The sequence below is a fragment of the Bufo gargarizans genome, chromosome 6 (assembly GCF_014858855.1).
Source record: "Bufo gargarizans isolate SCDJY-AF-19 chromosome 6, ASM1485885v1, whole genome shotgun sequence".
Classification (NCBI taxonomy): Eukaryota; Metazoa; Chordata; class Amphibia; order Anura; family Bufonidae; genus Bufo; species Bufo gargarizans.
The window spans coordinates 130,723,972-130,740,801 of NC_058085.1; the positions used below are offsets into that span (position 1 = coordinate 130,723,972).

At 43.8% G+C, this 16,830-nt stretch overlaps 1 protein-coding gene across 4 annotated transcripts; it reads right to left on the reverse strand.

Annotated features, from left to right (window-relative positions):
- Positions 1-1,076: 1,076 nt before the first annotated feature.
- On the reverse strand, positions 1,077-15,977 carry PHOSPHO1 (phosphoethanolamine/phosphocholine phosphatase 1). 4 transcript variants are annotated; one of them, XM_044298258.1, is made up of 2 exons: positions 15,932-15,977; positions 1,077-2,914 (listed from the first exon to the last, which is right to left on the reverse strand). In XM_044298258.1, exon 2 carries the CDS (start codon positions 2,903-2,905, stop codon positions 2,162-2,164), a length of 744 nt encoding a protein of 247 aa, XP_044154193.1. In that variant the 5' UTR covers positions 2,906-2,914; positions 15,932-15,977; the 3' UTR covers positions 1,077-2,161. The 4 variants fall into 4 exon arrangements, 3 of the variants coding, with proteins under 3 accessions (XP_044154193.1, XP_044154194.1, XP_044154192.1); XM_044298259.1 differs by lacking the exon at positions 15,932-15,977 and adding an exon at positions 13,202-13,315; XM_044298257.1 differs by lacking the exon at positions 15,932-15,977 and adding an exon at positions 8,730-8,772.
- Positions 15,978-16,830: the final 853 nt, after the last annotated feature.

Below are 16,830 nucleotides of genomic sequence, written 5' to 3' on the forward strand. Positions count from 1 at the left end.
ATGAAGGAGGCAGAGCACTATTCTACTTAGTATAGTAAACGCCTCATATGTAAAATACAGGCATATCAGGGCTCCAGATGGCGACCAAAATGGTCGCCAATGCGACTTAGAATTGCTAAATGGTGACAAGACTTTGTAGTCTTGTCGCCATTTGCGCCTAGACCCTCCACTGCTCTGCCTCTCAAACACAAGGAACTAACATGGCACGCGCTGCTCTCAGCGCATGCCATGTTCTTCTCAACAGTACAGGGGAGAAGGAGGCAGTCCCTCCCCCCTGTACCGCTGCCACCAATCGGCTGATAGCAGGGAGGAGGAGGGCAGGGGCTGTGGCCACTGCACCACCAATGAATATAGTTTATGCTTGAATACAAACGCAGGCTGCGCTGCGGGTGCCAGCCATATCCCATACCCGGCACCCAGCCTCTATGACTGCGCGCTGCGATCTGCCGCTATTAACCCCTCAGGTGCCGCAGTATTATAAAGTAGAATCATTGGTGGCACAGTGCGCCCCCAACCCCCCCCAAATATAATAATCATTGGTGGCAGTTCTGATCAGAGCCCCAGCAGTGTAAGCCTGGGGCTCCAATCGGTTACCATGGCAGCCAGGACGCTACTGAAGCCCTGGCTGCCATAGTCAGCTCCCTATCAGGGTGAACAGGACAAGGGATGAAAGATCCCAGGTTCTAGCCCATAAGGGGGAAATAGTTATTAAATAAATAAAATTAAAAAAAAAAAATATATATATATATATATTTATTTATATTAAGTTTAAAAATACCCCTTTGCCCAATTTTACATATAAAATATATAAACAATAAAAAAAATTACATATCGCCACACCCGAAAAAGTGCAAAATATAAAAATATCTCCTATGCGGTAAATGCCGTAACAGACAAAAAACAAACAAACATGCAATTTGCCATTTTTTTTTCACCTTGTCCCGACAAAAATTAGGTTAGGACTGTTCTATTATGGTCCAGACGTTCCATAAAATCTGGAATGCACACGGCTTTTTTGGTGTTTTTTTTTTTTCCACATGGTATTGAGTATCGCAATACTTTTTTATGGTTTCAAGTCAAAATTTTGGTATCGTGACAACTCTAGGTAAGACATGTCTGTTTTAATGTATTTTTTATTATACTGTAATTATATGTATTTTAAATTTGGCGACTAAAATGATAAATTTGGCGATTAAAATTTTCAGGTTAGGAGCCAATGGCTCCTTGATATTTTTTTAGTCTGGAGCCCTGCATATGCTGCAGCAGGCTGGAGAAAGAATGATTCAGGGGGGCGGATGCACGGAGGAGGTAACGATGTGCGGCAGGAAGCGGAATATGAAAGAGGGGGCGGATGCACGGTGGATTGCTATTCATCAGAAAACACGCGCGATGCTGCGCTGGAATCCACAGGGCAGTGCGGTAGAAAGTTAGTGCGAACATAAACATCAATGTCAACAATGAGTGGGGGACCGTCGAAGCCCTGTAGAAGAGGAGAAAATACAAAAAAACATATGTGGGGACCTTGAATCGGCTATTAAGAGTGAGTAAACTTATTAAAAAACATTTTTTGATCCCGGAAGACCCCTTTAAACTTTACAAAGAGGGTAAAGCATAATCTACTCCTACTACTTGGTAGTAAATCCAAATTTGACTACCCTATGCTAACTGTATCATCCTGTCATAGATGATGGCCTCACTGACCAATGGAAGAACCTCACACTAAATGATTTCAGGAGTTGTGTATGCAAATCAATTGCTCAAGCTATTTTACTAAGTAACCACCAGAATACAACAGAACCTTTATATTCCCCTTCTGTGCACTAAGTCTGAACATGTTTCTTGTATAGATTTGAGAGGTATATAAAAAACGCATATCCATGCTTTTTAAGAAGTTAAACAGTTATTGGTCTAAGTTCTTCAATGAGAAGAGTGTATATAGTAATATATAAGTGTCTCTACTAATAAGTGCAGAAAAGAATAGTCCATAGTACCTTGAGAAGACATTGGCATATTTGAAGACTGGCATGTAAGTGACAACTCAACAACTTTATGGAAGGGTTGCTAGAAGTTGACATAACTGCATAGTAGGCCAGACCATAGACACAGAGCTACATGACAGTGCTCAGAGTCCTTGTTCTAATGTTAAATATTGTCATTCTTTTTAGGACTTGTTCAGAAGTGCCTGTAGATATTGTGCAATCACTTCAGCTGATTCCCATGGTACTACTTTAGCTTTAAAGGATCCTTTCTGTTTTTCTTCCATCTTTCTGATGAGTTTGTGCATAGGATAACTCTTTCGAGGGAAAGCAACGTCGGTGGAACTAAATATAACAGTTGGGCAAAAATCATTGGCCCCATCACCAACATATAAAAGGCTCTCAAACTTTACTCTTTCTTGGGATCGTTCATTGAGGTACTCAGACACTATCTTCCTCTTGCACATGTTTTTCGGGCATTGAAGACAACTATGAGAATGATAAGGGCCTATAGACAGGCAACCATTCTTTTCCACGCTGGTAGGGTTGCTAATAACCCTGCGGAAGAGAGAATCGTAGCCGTACCTTTTTAAATTGCTCTCAATGCCAAACATATTAGCATCAGAAATAAGGATGATCTCAAACCGATCCTGGTTCTTGGCTAGAAAACGGAAAAGAGCAGGCATTCCAGGTGATAAAGGGATTTTTTCATACACAGCTTTAAGGTCAGTTGCCCTCACTCCATTATCTCCAAGATATTTAAGCACTCTCTGCATGTACTCGTTATAAAAGCCATCTTGGAAGGTTTCTCGCAACCAGTCAGGAATCTCCTCATCAGGCGCAACCCGAGACACTGAATCATCACTGTTCTCATTGACAATTGTCTCATCAAAGTCAAAAATAAGGAGGTACTTGTGGGCAGATGCCATCTTTGTCACCTACAAGACAATATCACAGTCAGTTAATTGTATAAGCAAGAACATTTTTATTTGGACCAAGTTATTGACTTTTGAAGAGACCCTAAAGTTAGCCATACACTGCCAATAGCTGTCAGCCAAAAACGTATTTGACCGACATCTATTCCTAACAAATGCCCTATACACGTGAACACTCAGTTTGGATGAGCTTGTATGTGCTTTCAATGGAAGAGGGGAATAAGCTGCTGTCAAACACAAATTCAACATGCCGACTCTTTTCTTTCTCTAACCCTTGTCAAACATGGATGGGCATTTCATACACATTAGATGCTCAATCAATCCTGCAAAATTGGTGAGTTTGGCTGACCTAAGTCCAATGTGTATGGCCACCTTACGCGTTAGACAGGACTATCAGATTACCAGAGGATCCGCCAGGTTGGCCCATGCACAAAAATTGGACTAAAGGTTCAGCAAAACATAACCCCATTTGAAAGTTTGGAGTCCAATACTTTCCACTAAAATCTATTTCTTATGGTATGATTCACAAATAACCTATTGGACCTTATACAGACGTGGACAAAATTGTTGGTACCCTTTGGTCAATGAAAGAAAAAGTCACAATGGTCACAGAAATAACTTTAATCTGACAAAAGTAATAATAAATTAAAATTCTATAAATGTTAACCAATGAAAGTCAGACATTGTTTTTCAACCATGCTTCAACAGAATTATGTAAAAAAATAAACTCATGAAACAGGCATGGACAAAAATGATGGTACCCCTAGAAAACACAGAACATAATGTGACCAAAGGGACATGTTAATTCAAGGTGTGTCCACTAATTAGCATCACAGGTGTCTACAACCTTGTAATCAGCCATTGGGCCTATATATATGGCTCCAGGTAATCACTGTGTTGTTTGGTGATATGGTGTGTACCACACTCGACATGGACCAGAGGAAGCAAAGGAAAGAGCTGTCTCAAGAGATCAGAAAGAAAATTATAGACAAGCATGTTAAAGGTAAAGGCTATAAGACCATCTCCAAGCAACTAGATGTTCCTGTGAGTACAGTTGCACATATTATTCATAAGTTTAAGATCCATGGGACTGTAGCCAACCTCCCTGGACGTGGCCGCAGGAGGAAAATTGATGACAAATCTAAGAGACGGATAATCCGAATGGTAACAAAAGAGCCTAGAAAGACTTCTAAAGAGATTCAAGGTGAACTTCATGCTCAAGGAACATCAGTGTCAGATCGCACCATCCGTCGTTGTTTGAGCCAAAGTGGACTACATGGGAGACGACCAAGGAGGACACCATTGTTGAAAACGAATCATAAAAAAGCAAGACTGGAATATGCCAAACTACATGTTGACAAGCCACAAAGCTTCTGGGAGAATGTCCTGTGGACAGATGAGACAAAAATCGAAGTTTTTGCCAAGGCACATCAGCTGTATGTTCACAGACGAAAAAATGAAGCATATCAAGAAAAGAACACTGTCCCTACTGTGAAACATGGAGGAGGCTCTGTTATGTTCTGGGGCTGCTTTGCTGCGTCTGGCACAGGGTGTCTTGAATCTGTGCAGGGTACAATGAAATCTCAAGACTATCAAGGAATTCTAGAGAGAAATGTACTAGCCAGTGTCAGAAAGCTTGGTCTCAGTCGCAGGTCATGGGTCTTGCAACAGGACAATGACCCAAAACACACCGCTAAAAACACCCAAGAATGGCTAAGAGGAAAAAATTGGACTATTCTAAAGTGGCCTTCTATGAGCCCTGACCTCAATCCTATTGAGCATCTTTGGAAGGAGCTGAAACATGCAGTCTGGAAAAGGCACCCTTCAAACCGGACACAACTGGAGCAGTTTGCTCATGAGGAGTGGGCCAAAATACCTGCTGAGAGGTGCAGATGTCTCATTGACAGTTACAGGAAGCGTTTGATTGCAGTGATTGCCTCAAAAGGTTGCGCAACAAAATATTAAGTTAGGGGTACCATCATTTTTGTCCATGCCTGTTTCATGAGTTTATTTTTTTACATAATTCTGTTGAAGCATGGTTGAAAAACAATGTCTGACTTTCATTGGTTAACATTTATAGAATTTTAATTTATTATTACTTTTGTCAGATTAAAGTTATTTCTGTGACCATTGTGACTTTTTCTTTCATTGACCAAAGGGTACCAACAATTTTGTCCACGTCTGTAGATGATATCTCCTGTGTGTTCGAAGAAAACAACAAAGATTATAATGCAATTAACAGTGGACTTGCATATGTTCTGTATAGATGGATGGTTGGCCCTCAGAATCGAATCCATGGAAGACTCAAGGAACCCCAGAAGGACACTGTTTGTATTTCCTGCTATAGGAACTGATATCACATACTGTATAGGCACTCAGTCAGTCACTAATAGCCTGTCTTATGTGATATTAACAAGGTCATGCATTTTGCCAGTCATGTTAAGGTCCCTTTACATGGGCCAATTATCAGAAAGGAACATTCGTACAAATGCTCGTTCCCAATAATCGGCACATGTACTGCTGATCACCCACTAAACAAGCATATGCTCGTTCATTGGGTAAATGCGCCGTTGATGCTGCCATCAAAACCATAGTTTTTGGGCAGCAGATCAAGCTGTGTAAAACTGGCCTCTGCTGCCCATAAACAAGGAGCCTTATGGGACTATCGAGAGCAGCACATGATAACACATTATTGACTCAAGACAGCACAAGTGTAACCCGTGGGTAAAATGCATGTGTGTTCCCATGGTGCCAGTGTATTTACTAAGTTCATTCACAGACAGTTCTACAAGAAAAGCTCACAGCTAGGACAACTGTGACATGCGTCAGATATATGAGAGAAGATAATAATGTTGCAATCTAGGACCACCACTATTTTCTAGAATCAAAATGGAGACAAATCCCCTTTGGCGCTGCTCAGATATAATTTTTCTAAATATCTGTAACAAACTTTTCAAAAATTGGTCATACACATTAGATGTATGATGGAAAAACCAGCCGGCAGAGGGATTGGCTAACCATCTAATTAATGTATATTTGGACCTCCTGACTGTCCTGGCAAATTCAGTGGAGAGAAGTGTTAGGCATGTTGGATTTCCACATGTCCAATCTTTTTGTTCTCAAGATGGTAAGCCATCTGTCAAGTGTTTGTCAGCACATGCCACCACAGCACATCACATTAACTACACATGCATGCTTGGCTGAGCAGATAGCATACAGCCAACAGTTAGCTTGTGTATGGCCAGTTTTAGAATATGGTGACAGATATTGAGTAACAGCAGGGGGTTAAAGAGGACTTATCCCCAAACAAACAAAAAAACGGTGCTGCTTGTATAATCTAACTTGCGATGCTTCCCTACTTTACCATAATGTTCACCCCCTCCTTCTTCAGGTAAGCCCCCTAAAGTTCCAGCACTACTCAGGTCAATCTGAAGTGACTAACCACCTACCCACAAAGGTGTGGCTAGTTACTTTGCTTTTTTGCAAGGGTAGGTTTCTCCCCATTGTCTTGCGAACATTAGTTTTAAGTTTCATGAGATCAGTTTGCACTTGGAAGGTGTTTGTGAAGGAGATCATCACAGCCGAGGAGACACCCAAATAAGCATAGTGACTAAGCACACTTTTGTGGCTAGTCATATCAGGTTGACATATGTCGTACTGGAACTTTAAGGGGACATAAATGAAGACTGAAAAACATATTGGGGGAGGGGGGTGCGCAGGAACATAGGGTAAAGTATGCCATACTCAGGGAAGCATTACTAGTTAGATTATACAAGCAGCACAGTTTTGTTTGGTGACAGGTCCTCCTGTCTCATGTCAACTTCTCACGTGTAGAAATGACATATCAGAAAATCGCTAAGACCTCAAATTAGAAATAATGCTGTTTTTACTGATTGGTTACTTGGAATTTAGTCATTTTAGTTTTAGGCCTCATTCGGATGTCCATGTCTGTGATGACATCCATGACAATATTATCAGTGGTTCATCTGTGAAGACATCCATGAAGGCTCCATGTTTGGTCGGTGCATCCATATTCCATGTACACTGCTAGGCCGAAAATTAGTTTCCAGCATCTCATACAAATAGTCCATGAAAAACAAGGACCAAGCACAGATGACATCTGTGTTGAGCCCATGGTTTTCACAGACCAATAGACTATAATGTGCGAGAGGCATCCATAATCACAGACAAAGTAGGGCAGGGATGTCAAACTTGTGGCCCTCCAGCTGTTGCAAAACTACAACTCCCATCATGCCTGGGCATATTACAGCTATCAGGGAATGATGGGAGTTGTAGTTTTGCAACATCTGGAGGGCCATGAGTTTGACATCCATGAAGTAGGGCATGCTTCTGTGGACCCATGGTCCATGAAAAACCACTCATGTGGGAATACACAAGTCAATAGATATGTGAGCGGTCCAGGAAGACCACAGACAAAACACGTATACGATAAACTGATGTGTGAAAGAGGCCTTACAGTTAAATTCCTTTAGTTTCCTGTAATGGAAACTTACAGGTAGCAAATATTCAAAAAGTCCTAATTAAATGCTGTAGAAACATATACAAAACACCTGTAAGGATAGAGAATGTCCAAAAAGAACCCCAAATAAAAAACTATCAAAAGATATCACATCATTCCATAATTTGCAGTCCTGAGTCTGGAAACAGTGGACTGGTGGCTGAGAAGACTTGTATGTATGTAAACAGGCAGACCAGCCAGTCTTTCATCAGGGACCTGCCCTCTTGAAGTCACTACAGCCAAGGACTTACATAATCATCTTGTAGTATCTTGCTGCTGTCTGCCACAACAAGAACTGAAAATATTTTCATGTTGTTATACAGTGGAACCCCGGAATGAATGTTACTGGTGTACCCTAGGCACCCCTATCTGACAATGATTACAATATATATTTTGAGAATTTTTAGAGGCCTTTAATCAATTGCTTCTAGTGCACCCCACCTATAACGAAGTGCACATATAGATTAACATAGTTCCAAGGAGATAAGGAGCTAAATATAGGTTAATTGCATGCACGGACTGTGTTAATTATAGATCTGGTAGTAACAGCAAATAGAAAACGACTGTACAAATTGCTGGGCAGAGCAGATGGTGGTGCTAATGTAAAGCTGGAGATCCTGCATATCAATCATACTATCATATCTTTGTCAAACTGCTTTTCTATTTCTAATGAAAGGTTTGGTATATTTATTTTATTGTGGGCAAATTGCATTTTGGGGATTTTTTTTTTTTTTTTTCAAAAAACAGCACCACCCTTTTAAATGAGCTGTGAGCCTGTGACAGATATTGCAGCTCAACCCTCATTTAAGTGAATGGGGCTGTGCTGCAATACTACACACGGTCCATGCTGAAGAGTTTTATTATGTTGTATAACGCTTTGAAGATGTCCATAGGAATTTCTTAGTGGATGCCTTCCATTTAATGATTATCTTAGCAGAATCTAATGACAGGGGGGTCTCACGCAATGTCTGAAGTTAGGGGTAACCAAAGATGCACATGGGATTTTTGCGGACAGCATACGGTCGTCTGAATGAGCCCTTAGTTTGTAAGGCTGAAAAAAGACATCTGTCCAACCAGTTCAGCCTGTTATCCTGCAAGTTGATCCAGAAGAAGGCGAAAACCCTGTGAGGTAGAAGCCAATTTTCCTCACTTAAGGGGGAAAAATTCCTTCCCGACGCCAATCAGGCAATCAGAATAACTCCCTGGATCAACGACCCCTCTCTAGTAGCTATAGCCTGTAATATTATTACGCTCCAGAAATACATCCAGGCCCCTCTTGAATTCCTTTATTGTACTCACCATCACCACCTCCTCAGGCAGAGAGTTCCATAGTCTCACTGCTCTTACCGTAAAGAATCCTCTTCTATGTTTGTGTACAAACCTTCTTTCCTCCAGACGCAGAGGATGTCCCCTCGTCACAGTCACCGTCCTGGGAATGAATAGATGATGGGATAGATCTCTGTACTGACCCCTGATATATTTATACATAGTAATTAGATCTCCCCCTCAGTCGTCTTTTTTCTAAACTGAATAACCCTAGTGCTGATAATCTTTCAGGGTACTGTAGTTGCCCCATTCCAGTTATTACTTTAGTTGACCTCCTCTGGACCTTCTCCAGCTCTGCTATGCCTGTCATCTTCATCAACAGGTACTGCTTCTCCTGCTCAAACTCCTCTTCCTCCAATCCAACATCAATCATCCATAACAGAATGTGTGGTCAGGAAACACCTATATGAGCCCAGTAATCTGCTTTTGGTCATTTTGAACGAAGAATTAATTTTGCAGCAATTCTGCATTGATGCCAATAAGTAACTAACATGTTAATATTATATATACTATTTTTGCAAATATATCAATACATGAACAGTGCTCCAGTGGAACACTGCAAATGGTTAATTACTGCTAAAAGGGTTAATTTAATGTTACAGAGTTAAATGTTGTAATTCAGGGCTCGACAAATCGCCTAGGTATTTGCCCCAGCTTGAAAAGAGGCCCAGCACACCAGCAGCTGGGCACAGCCGCTGGAGGGTTAAGACCGCGAGCAAAATGAAACCTTTTTTTTTTTTTTTTAAATCACTTGCGCCTAGGCTCAGACTGCCACCCTGCCCAGACCCCTCAGCTTTCGGCTCCATCGTGGTTTGGCCGCTACTTATGTGATAACTGTCCGGCAGACATCAGAGCCCGTGTCCCCATGAGAGAGCCTCGGCGGGGGAAAAGGAGTTAGTGCAGGGGAGGCAGAGCGCGAGCACAGGTAGCGGCGATGCACTCGCTGACAAGTGGAGGGAAGACAATCAGCCCATCATCATTCCTCCTGCTGTATACAGCAGGGGACATGATCGGGCAGCGCAACATCCCAGGGCACCAAGTGCTGCTAGGTCCCTGCAGGGCCAGCTCTGCGGAGATAAATTATGCGCTCTGCACTTATCCGCCAGGCTCAAAGTTTGTAATGGCTGCCTGCTGCAGCCAAGTTGGCCTCGAGCACGGCCATGAACCCAGCGGGGAGCTGCATACCTGCTGCCGTCATTAGGCCGGAGCTCCTGCTAGCCACAACTGATTGCCATTCCTGCACTGTGCAACATCCCTGCAGCTACCATTCGGCCATTTCTTAGTTCTGTCCCTTTCTAGGAAAGCTGGGTGACAGCCTGTATACCACACAGAAAGCCGGGTGGCAGCTCCTAGGAGAGCTGTGTGGTATACAGGCTGTCTGTCACCCAGCTTTCCTGGTCTCCTGAGGAGAATATATCTCAGTATAGGAACATTTAGATACGTTATCATATGATTTACCCATTCAGGAGTCTTGGAAAGCCGGGTTGCAGCTCCTATGAGAACTAAGACTACTGAATGGCCAAATCATCTGATAACGTCTCTATATGTTCCCATACTGAGATATATTCTCCTCAGGAGAGCTGGGTGACCGGCTGTATACCACACAGGTCTCCTAGGAGCTGCCATAAGACTCCTGAATGGCTAAATCATCTGATAGCTTCTCTATATGTTCCCATACTGAGATGTATTCTCCTCAGGAGAGCTGGGTGACAGGCTGTATACCACACAGGTCTCCTAGGAGCTGCCATAAGACTCCTGAAAGGCTAAATCATCTGATAACGTCTCTATATGTTCCCATACTGAGATATATTCTCCTCATGAAAGCTGGGTGACAGGCTGTATACCACACAGGTCTCCTAGGAGCTGCCATAAGACTCCTGAATGGCTAAATCATCTGATAGCTTCTCTATATGTTCCCATACTGAGATATACCGTATTCTCCTCAGGAAAGCTGGGTGACAGGCTGTATACCACACAGGTCTCCTAGGAGCTGCCATAAGACTCCTGAAAGGCTAAATCATCTGATAACTTCTCTATATGTTCCCATACTGAGATATATTCTCCTCAGGAGAGCTGGGTGACAGGCTGTATACCACACAGGTCTCCTAGGAGCTGCCATAAGACTCCTGAATGGCTAAATCATCTGATAGCTTCTCTATATGTTCCCATACTGAGATATACCGTATTCTCCTCAGGAAAGCTGGGTGACAGGCTGTATACCACACAGGTCTCCTAGGAGCTGCCATAAGACTCCTGAATGGCTAAATCATCTGATAGCTTCTCTATATGTTCCCGAACTGATATATGTTCTCCTCAGGACTAGGAGACCAGGAAAGCTGGGTGACAATCCATGACAGAGCTGGAAGGCCCCTCAGTATTCCTAGGGTAATTCCAATGGAAATATCTTCCACAGAGGATAACCTGTTGTGGATTTTTATCAGACTCTACATGTAGCATGTGGATTTGCTGTGGAATTCAGCCACGATCAGTTACACATGGTGAAATCATATATTACCACGGTGCGGATTTGAAATGTGCACAGTAGGTTCATTTCCGTGTGGATTTTATGACGTGTGAGGATTTTTGGTAAAATCTTAACCATTTTGCTGGTATTTGCTACAATACGCTGTGGATTTCACAGCTGCAGTTCTATGAGGTGAATGAGCCCGGCCCAAACATCCTGGGGAAGGGATCTCAGTTCTGTCAGCTGCAGCACAGGGGTTACACACACAGTGATGTCACAGCGCAGGGATTATACATACAGTGACGTCACAGTACACTGATAAACACTGAAGAGATGCGGCACACAGTGACATCACAGTACACTGATAAACACTGAAGAGATGCGGCACACAGTGACATCACAGTACACTGATAAACACTGAAGAGATGCGGCACACAGTGACATCACAGTACACTGATAAACACTGAAGAGATGCTGCACACAGTGATGTCACAGTACTCTGATAAACACTGAAGAGATGCGGCACACAGTGACATCACAGTACACTGATAAACACTGAAGAGATGCGGCACACAGTGACATCACAGTACACTGATAAACACTGAAGAGATGCGGCACACAGTGATGTCACAGTACACTGATAAACACTGAAGAGATGCTGCACACAGTGATGTCACAGTACACTGATAAACACTGAAGAGATGCTGCACACAGTGACGTCACAGTACTCTGATAAACACTGAAGAGATGCTGCACACAGTGACGTCACAGTACTCTGATAAAAACTGAAGAGATGCTGCACACAGTGACATCACAGTACACTGATAAACACTGAAGAGATGCGGCACACAGTGACGTCACAGTACTCTGATAAACACTGAAGAGATGCTGCACACAGTGACATCACAGTACACTGATAAACACTGAAGAGATGCGGCACACAGTGACATCACAGTACTCTGATAAACACTGAAGAGATGCTGCACACAGTGACATCACAGTACACTGATAAACACTGAAGAGATGCTGCACACAGTGACATCACAGTACACTGATAAACACTGAAGAGATGCGGCACACAGTGACATCACAGTACACTGATAAACACTGAAGAGATGCTGCACACAGTGATGTCACAGTACTCTGATAAACACTGAAGAGATGCTGCACACAGTGACATCACAGTACTCTGATAAACACTGAAGAGATGCTGCACACAGTGATGTCACAGTACTCTGATAAACACTGAAGAGATGCTGCACACAGTGATGTCACAGTACTCTGATAAACACTGAAGAGATGCTGCACACAGTGACATCACAGTACTCTGATAAACACTGATGAGATGCTGCACACAGTGATGTCACAGTACTCTGATAAACACTGAAGAGATGCTGCACACAGTGACGTCACAGTACTCTGATAATAAACAATGCCCATGTTGTTTGCTTCTAGACTTCTTTATATGTTAATTTAATAGGTGTTATTTTTGTCGCTGAAAATAAGGCTTTATAAGGTAAAAAAAAAGCTCCTAACTTTTTAGCTGGCTCCTAGATTCCAAGAAAATTTGTCAAGCCCTGTTGTAATATGTTGTTAAAAGGGTTGCCCAGTTTCCTATATTGATGACCTATCCTCAATATCAGATTGGCAGGGGTCTGACTCCTGGCACCCCACTGCCGTCAGCAGTGCAATTACAGCTCTTCCGTCCCATTCACTGGAATGGGACAGAGTGCAACTACAACTCCAAGTGAATGGGACGCTGTAATTACACTGCTCACCGCTACAATGTCACCGGTGAGAAGGTTAACGGGTAAGAGAATGCAGCTGATCAGTGAGGTGCCGCGAATCTGACCCCTGCCGATCTGATATTGATGTAATATATCAGGCTGGTTTAAAATCTGTAAAAAAAACACAGATGGGCGCACCATAGGGTAATTCTGTGGGTATATATTGATATATGGAGAGAGATGGTAAGGCTCACCTTATATGGTTGTGCAAGGATAGGCACAACACTATTGTAGGTATTATCAAACAAGCCTGGATGTCTGGATAGGGCGGTCTGCAGCCACGGGATCACAGAAGATCTTCAAACGGAGAAGCCTGGAGCCCCCAAGAAGATAATAGTATAAAGGAACAAAAACACGTCCCACGGCGCGAATTACCGTCAGCCAGTCACCAGGATCAAGAAGAAATCTTTTTATTGCAGCGATACAACGCGTTTCGGGGAATCACTCCCCTTCATCAGGTACACAGAGCTGCACAAGTTTTTGTGCAGCTCTGTGTACCTGATGAAGGGGAGTGATTCCCCGAAACGCGTTGTATCGCTGCAATAAAAAGATTTCTTCTTGATCCTGGTGACTGGCTGACGGTAATTCGCGCCGTGGGACGTGTTTTTGATCTGATATTGATGGCCTATCCTGAGTATCAGAAACCAGACAACCTCTTCAAAGGGAGTCTGTCATCAAAGTTTCACCTTTTTAACCCTTCCCATAGCTTTCTAGCAGCCTTACAGTTAATAAAAACATTACCTTTATGAGCAATCCTGGACTTATAAAACCGGCAAAAAACAACTTAGTAGCATATGCAAATGAGGTCTCGCAAGTGCCCAGAGGCGCCGTTACCCTTGTAGGTGCCCAGCTAGCTCAGCCTTATTGTCGCTTCCCCCGCGCCCATTCTTTCCCTCTGCCCGCCCATCTACTTACTTCTTGTTTCGCCGAGATACCGCGCCTGCGCACTCAGTCCGTCGGCCGGCGCATGCGCACTGCGATGGCCATTCCTTGTACGGCATCACAGTAATTAATGTGCTTGCGCCGATGGACAGCCTCCTTTGTGGTGTTTTCACGCCGTTACCCGGCGCATTAATTACTGTGATGCCGTACAATGAATCGGCATCGCAGTGCGCATGCGCCGGCCGACAGACTGAGTGCGCAGGCGCGGGATCTCGGCGAAACAAGAAGTAAGTAGATGGGCGGTCAGAGGGAAAGGATGGGCGGGCAGAGGGAAAGAATGGGCGGAGGGAAGCGACAATAATGTTGAGCTAGAGGGCACCTACGAGGGTAACGCCGCCCCTGGGCACTTGCGAGACCTCATTTGCATATGCTACTAAGTTGTTTTTTGCCGGTTTTATAAGTCCAGGATTGCTCATAAAGGTAACGTTTTTATTAACTGTAAGGCTGCTAGAAAGCTATGGGAAGGGTTAAAAAGGTGAAACTTTGATGACAGACTCCCTTTAAAGCACTTATTTCAATTTGTACTGTGTATACCTGACAGCAATGTAGGGAACATCTATAGTTAACACTAGCAGAACTAGTTACGTTACCAGAGTGACGGAACAGGTCCGCTCCCCGGTTAATGTGGTGTAACCTACATGTTCAAGCTCCTGCAGACCATGCGCAAGTCCAGAGACATGACATGATGTTGACATTCTGTGGCGCTTACTATATTTCATAAGCCATGTCCTGTTGTTGGGCAAATCTTCTGTGCTGTCCGTATAGAGGTCCTGTCCATAAGATGGCCGCTGATGGAGGGTCATGTGGCCACACACATCACTCAGCCTCCTCCTTAAGACACACTGCGCCTGCACTAAACTCCCAACATTACAAGTACAGAAGGCAGGTACAGTGTATGTGAATGGAGGAGACATCACATGGAGGTGATTCACCTGGTCACATGACCCTCCATCAGCGGCCATTTTATATACACGACCTCTGTGTGGACAGCACAAGAGACTTGGCCAACAAGGGGGACACACCTTATGACATATAGAACAAATGGTGCAGAATATCAACAAAGGCTCTATTAGTAAGTGTCACATAGACATCTTAGGCTACTTTCACGTCTGCGTTTTTGCTGGATCAGCAAAAACGCATCCGGCCAATAATACAACCGTCTGCATCTGTTCAGAACGGATCCAATTGTATTATCTCAAAAATGAACAAGACGGATTCGTTCTTCCAGACACAAAAATAAACGGATCTGGCGCCCATTGACCAGATCATTATTTTTTTTTGTGCGTGTCTGAAAAAACTGATCTGGCCCCTTTGACTTACATTGTGTTTCATGCCAGATCCTTCTTGATCAGTAGCCCATGACGCTTTTTTGTCCGGCATGGGAACTCAACAATGAATGGGGACAAAACGGAGGCGTTTTCCTCCCGTTCTGAGATCCTCTGACAGAAAGAAAAACGCAGATGTGAAAGTAGGTTTACAACAGTAACAACAATGATGGCTGCATTAAAAATGGTGAAAAGTAATAATTCTAGACTGTTTGCAGATTCCAATTATTTTAAAACAAAAAAATCTTTATAACCGAATACGCTAGAAAGTAGGAAGGAGAAAGGTCGCAGTAGAAGGTAAGGGAGACCCCAAGCACCCATGGCAATAATGTCACCAACATGCACACATTCCGGATACTTTTGCCCTGTATCACTACATGTACTGCAGCCACTTGGCACTAGGTTCAAAGCATTGGCCACAACTGCCCCAGCTCAGGTATGACACCTTCCAGAAAACATGGCATATTCCAGGGTTATATAAACAGCTGCTGTCACCCTATCATCCCAGCCAGTGTCTAATGGTTGCCCCCTCTCCGTGCTTTGCCCTCTAACAGTTAACCCCTTTGCCATCCCCAGTGGTTTCTTCCACCCGGTTCAAATGCACAGGCTGTAAAGACAGTCCATCTCATGCACGGGGAGGTTGCAGCAGTATCTTACGTTCTTTTCCTGGCCGCTCCTCTCTTCTGTGGGTGGTTAGATTATGTTCTATCTAGCGCCTCCGAAATTTTATATCAAGAGGAGAAGCGGCGGCATCGCATTGCGTCACAGGCAGAGCAGCCAATAGCGTCTCTCTGTGGTGATCGGAGGACAGAGCAACTGGGAGGGATGTCAGGCGCTCCACAGCAACTAGCCACGCCCACTCCCATTCACAAGCCGTCATGAGGGCGGGAAAGGATGCTCCGAGGAACGCCCGCTTCTGATAGCCACGCCCATCATGCTAGATAACGTAGTAGATGAGCGTTTACACCAGATGCAAGCGGATTTTCCCGGTTCTGAGTCCTTCCTGCTGCGGACGAGTCTATTCTGTGCCAGTCATCAGCAGCAGTGTTCGTTCACATCACCGTTCAGCCTTTCCGTCCTCCTGCTGCGTTTAGGGTACTTTCACACCTGCAGCAGAGGATTCCGGCAGGCAGTTCTGTCACAGGAACCGCCATCCGGACGCAAACTGATGCATTTGTCAGACGTCTCACAAATGCATTGCAATACCGGATCCGTCTTTGTCACCTGGAAAAAACAGATCCGTTATTAATTTTTTTCTCATTTTTAAAGGTCTGTGCATGCGTAGACCGCAAAACCGGATCCGTTTTGCCGGAACACTTGGGGCCAGAATCGGCATTAATGCATTTCAATGGAAATTTATGCCGGATTCGGCATTCCAGCAAGTGTTCAGGATTTTTGGCCGGAGAGAAAACTGCAGCATGCTGCGGTATTTTCTCCGTCCAAAACACGTAGGAGGGACTGAACTGATGACATCCTGAACTGATTGCTCTCCATTCAGAATGCATTAGGATACAACTGATCAGTTCTTTTCCGGTATTGAGCCCCTAGGACGGAAC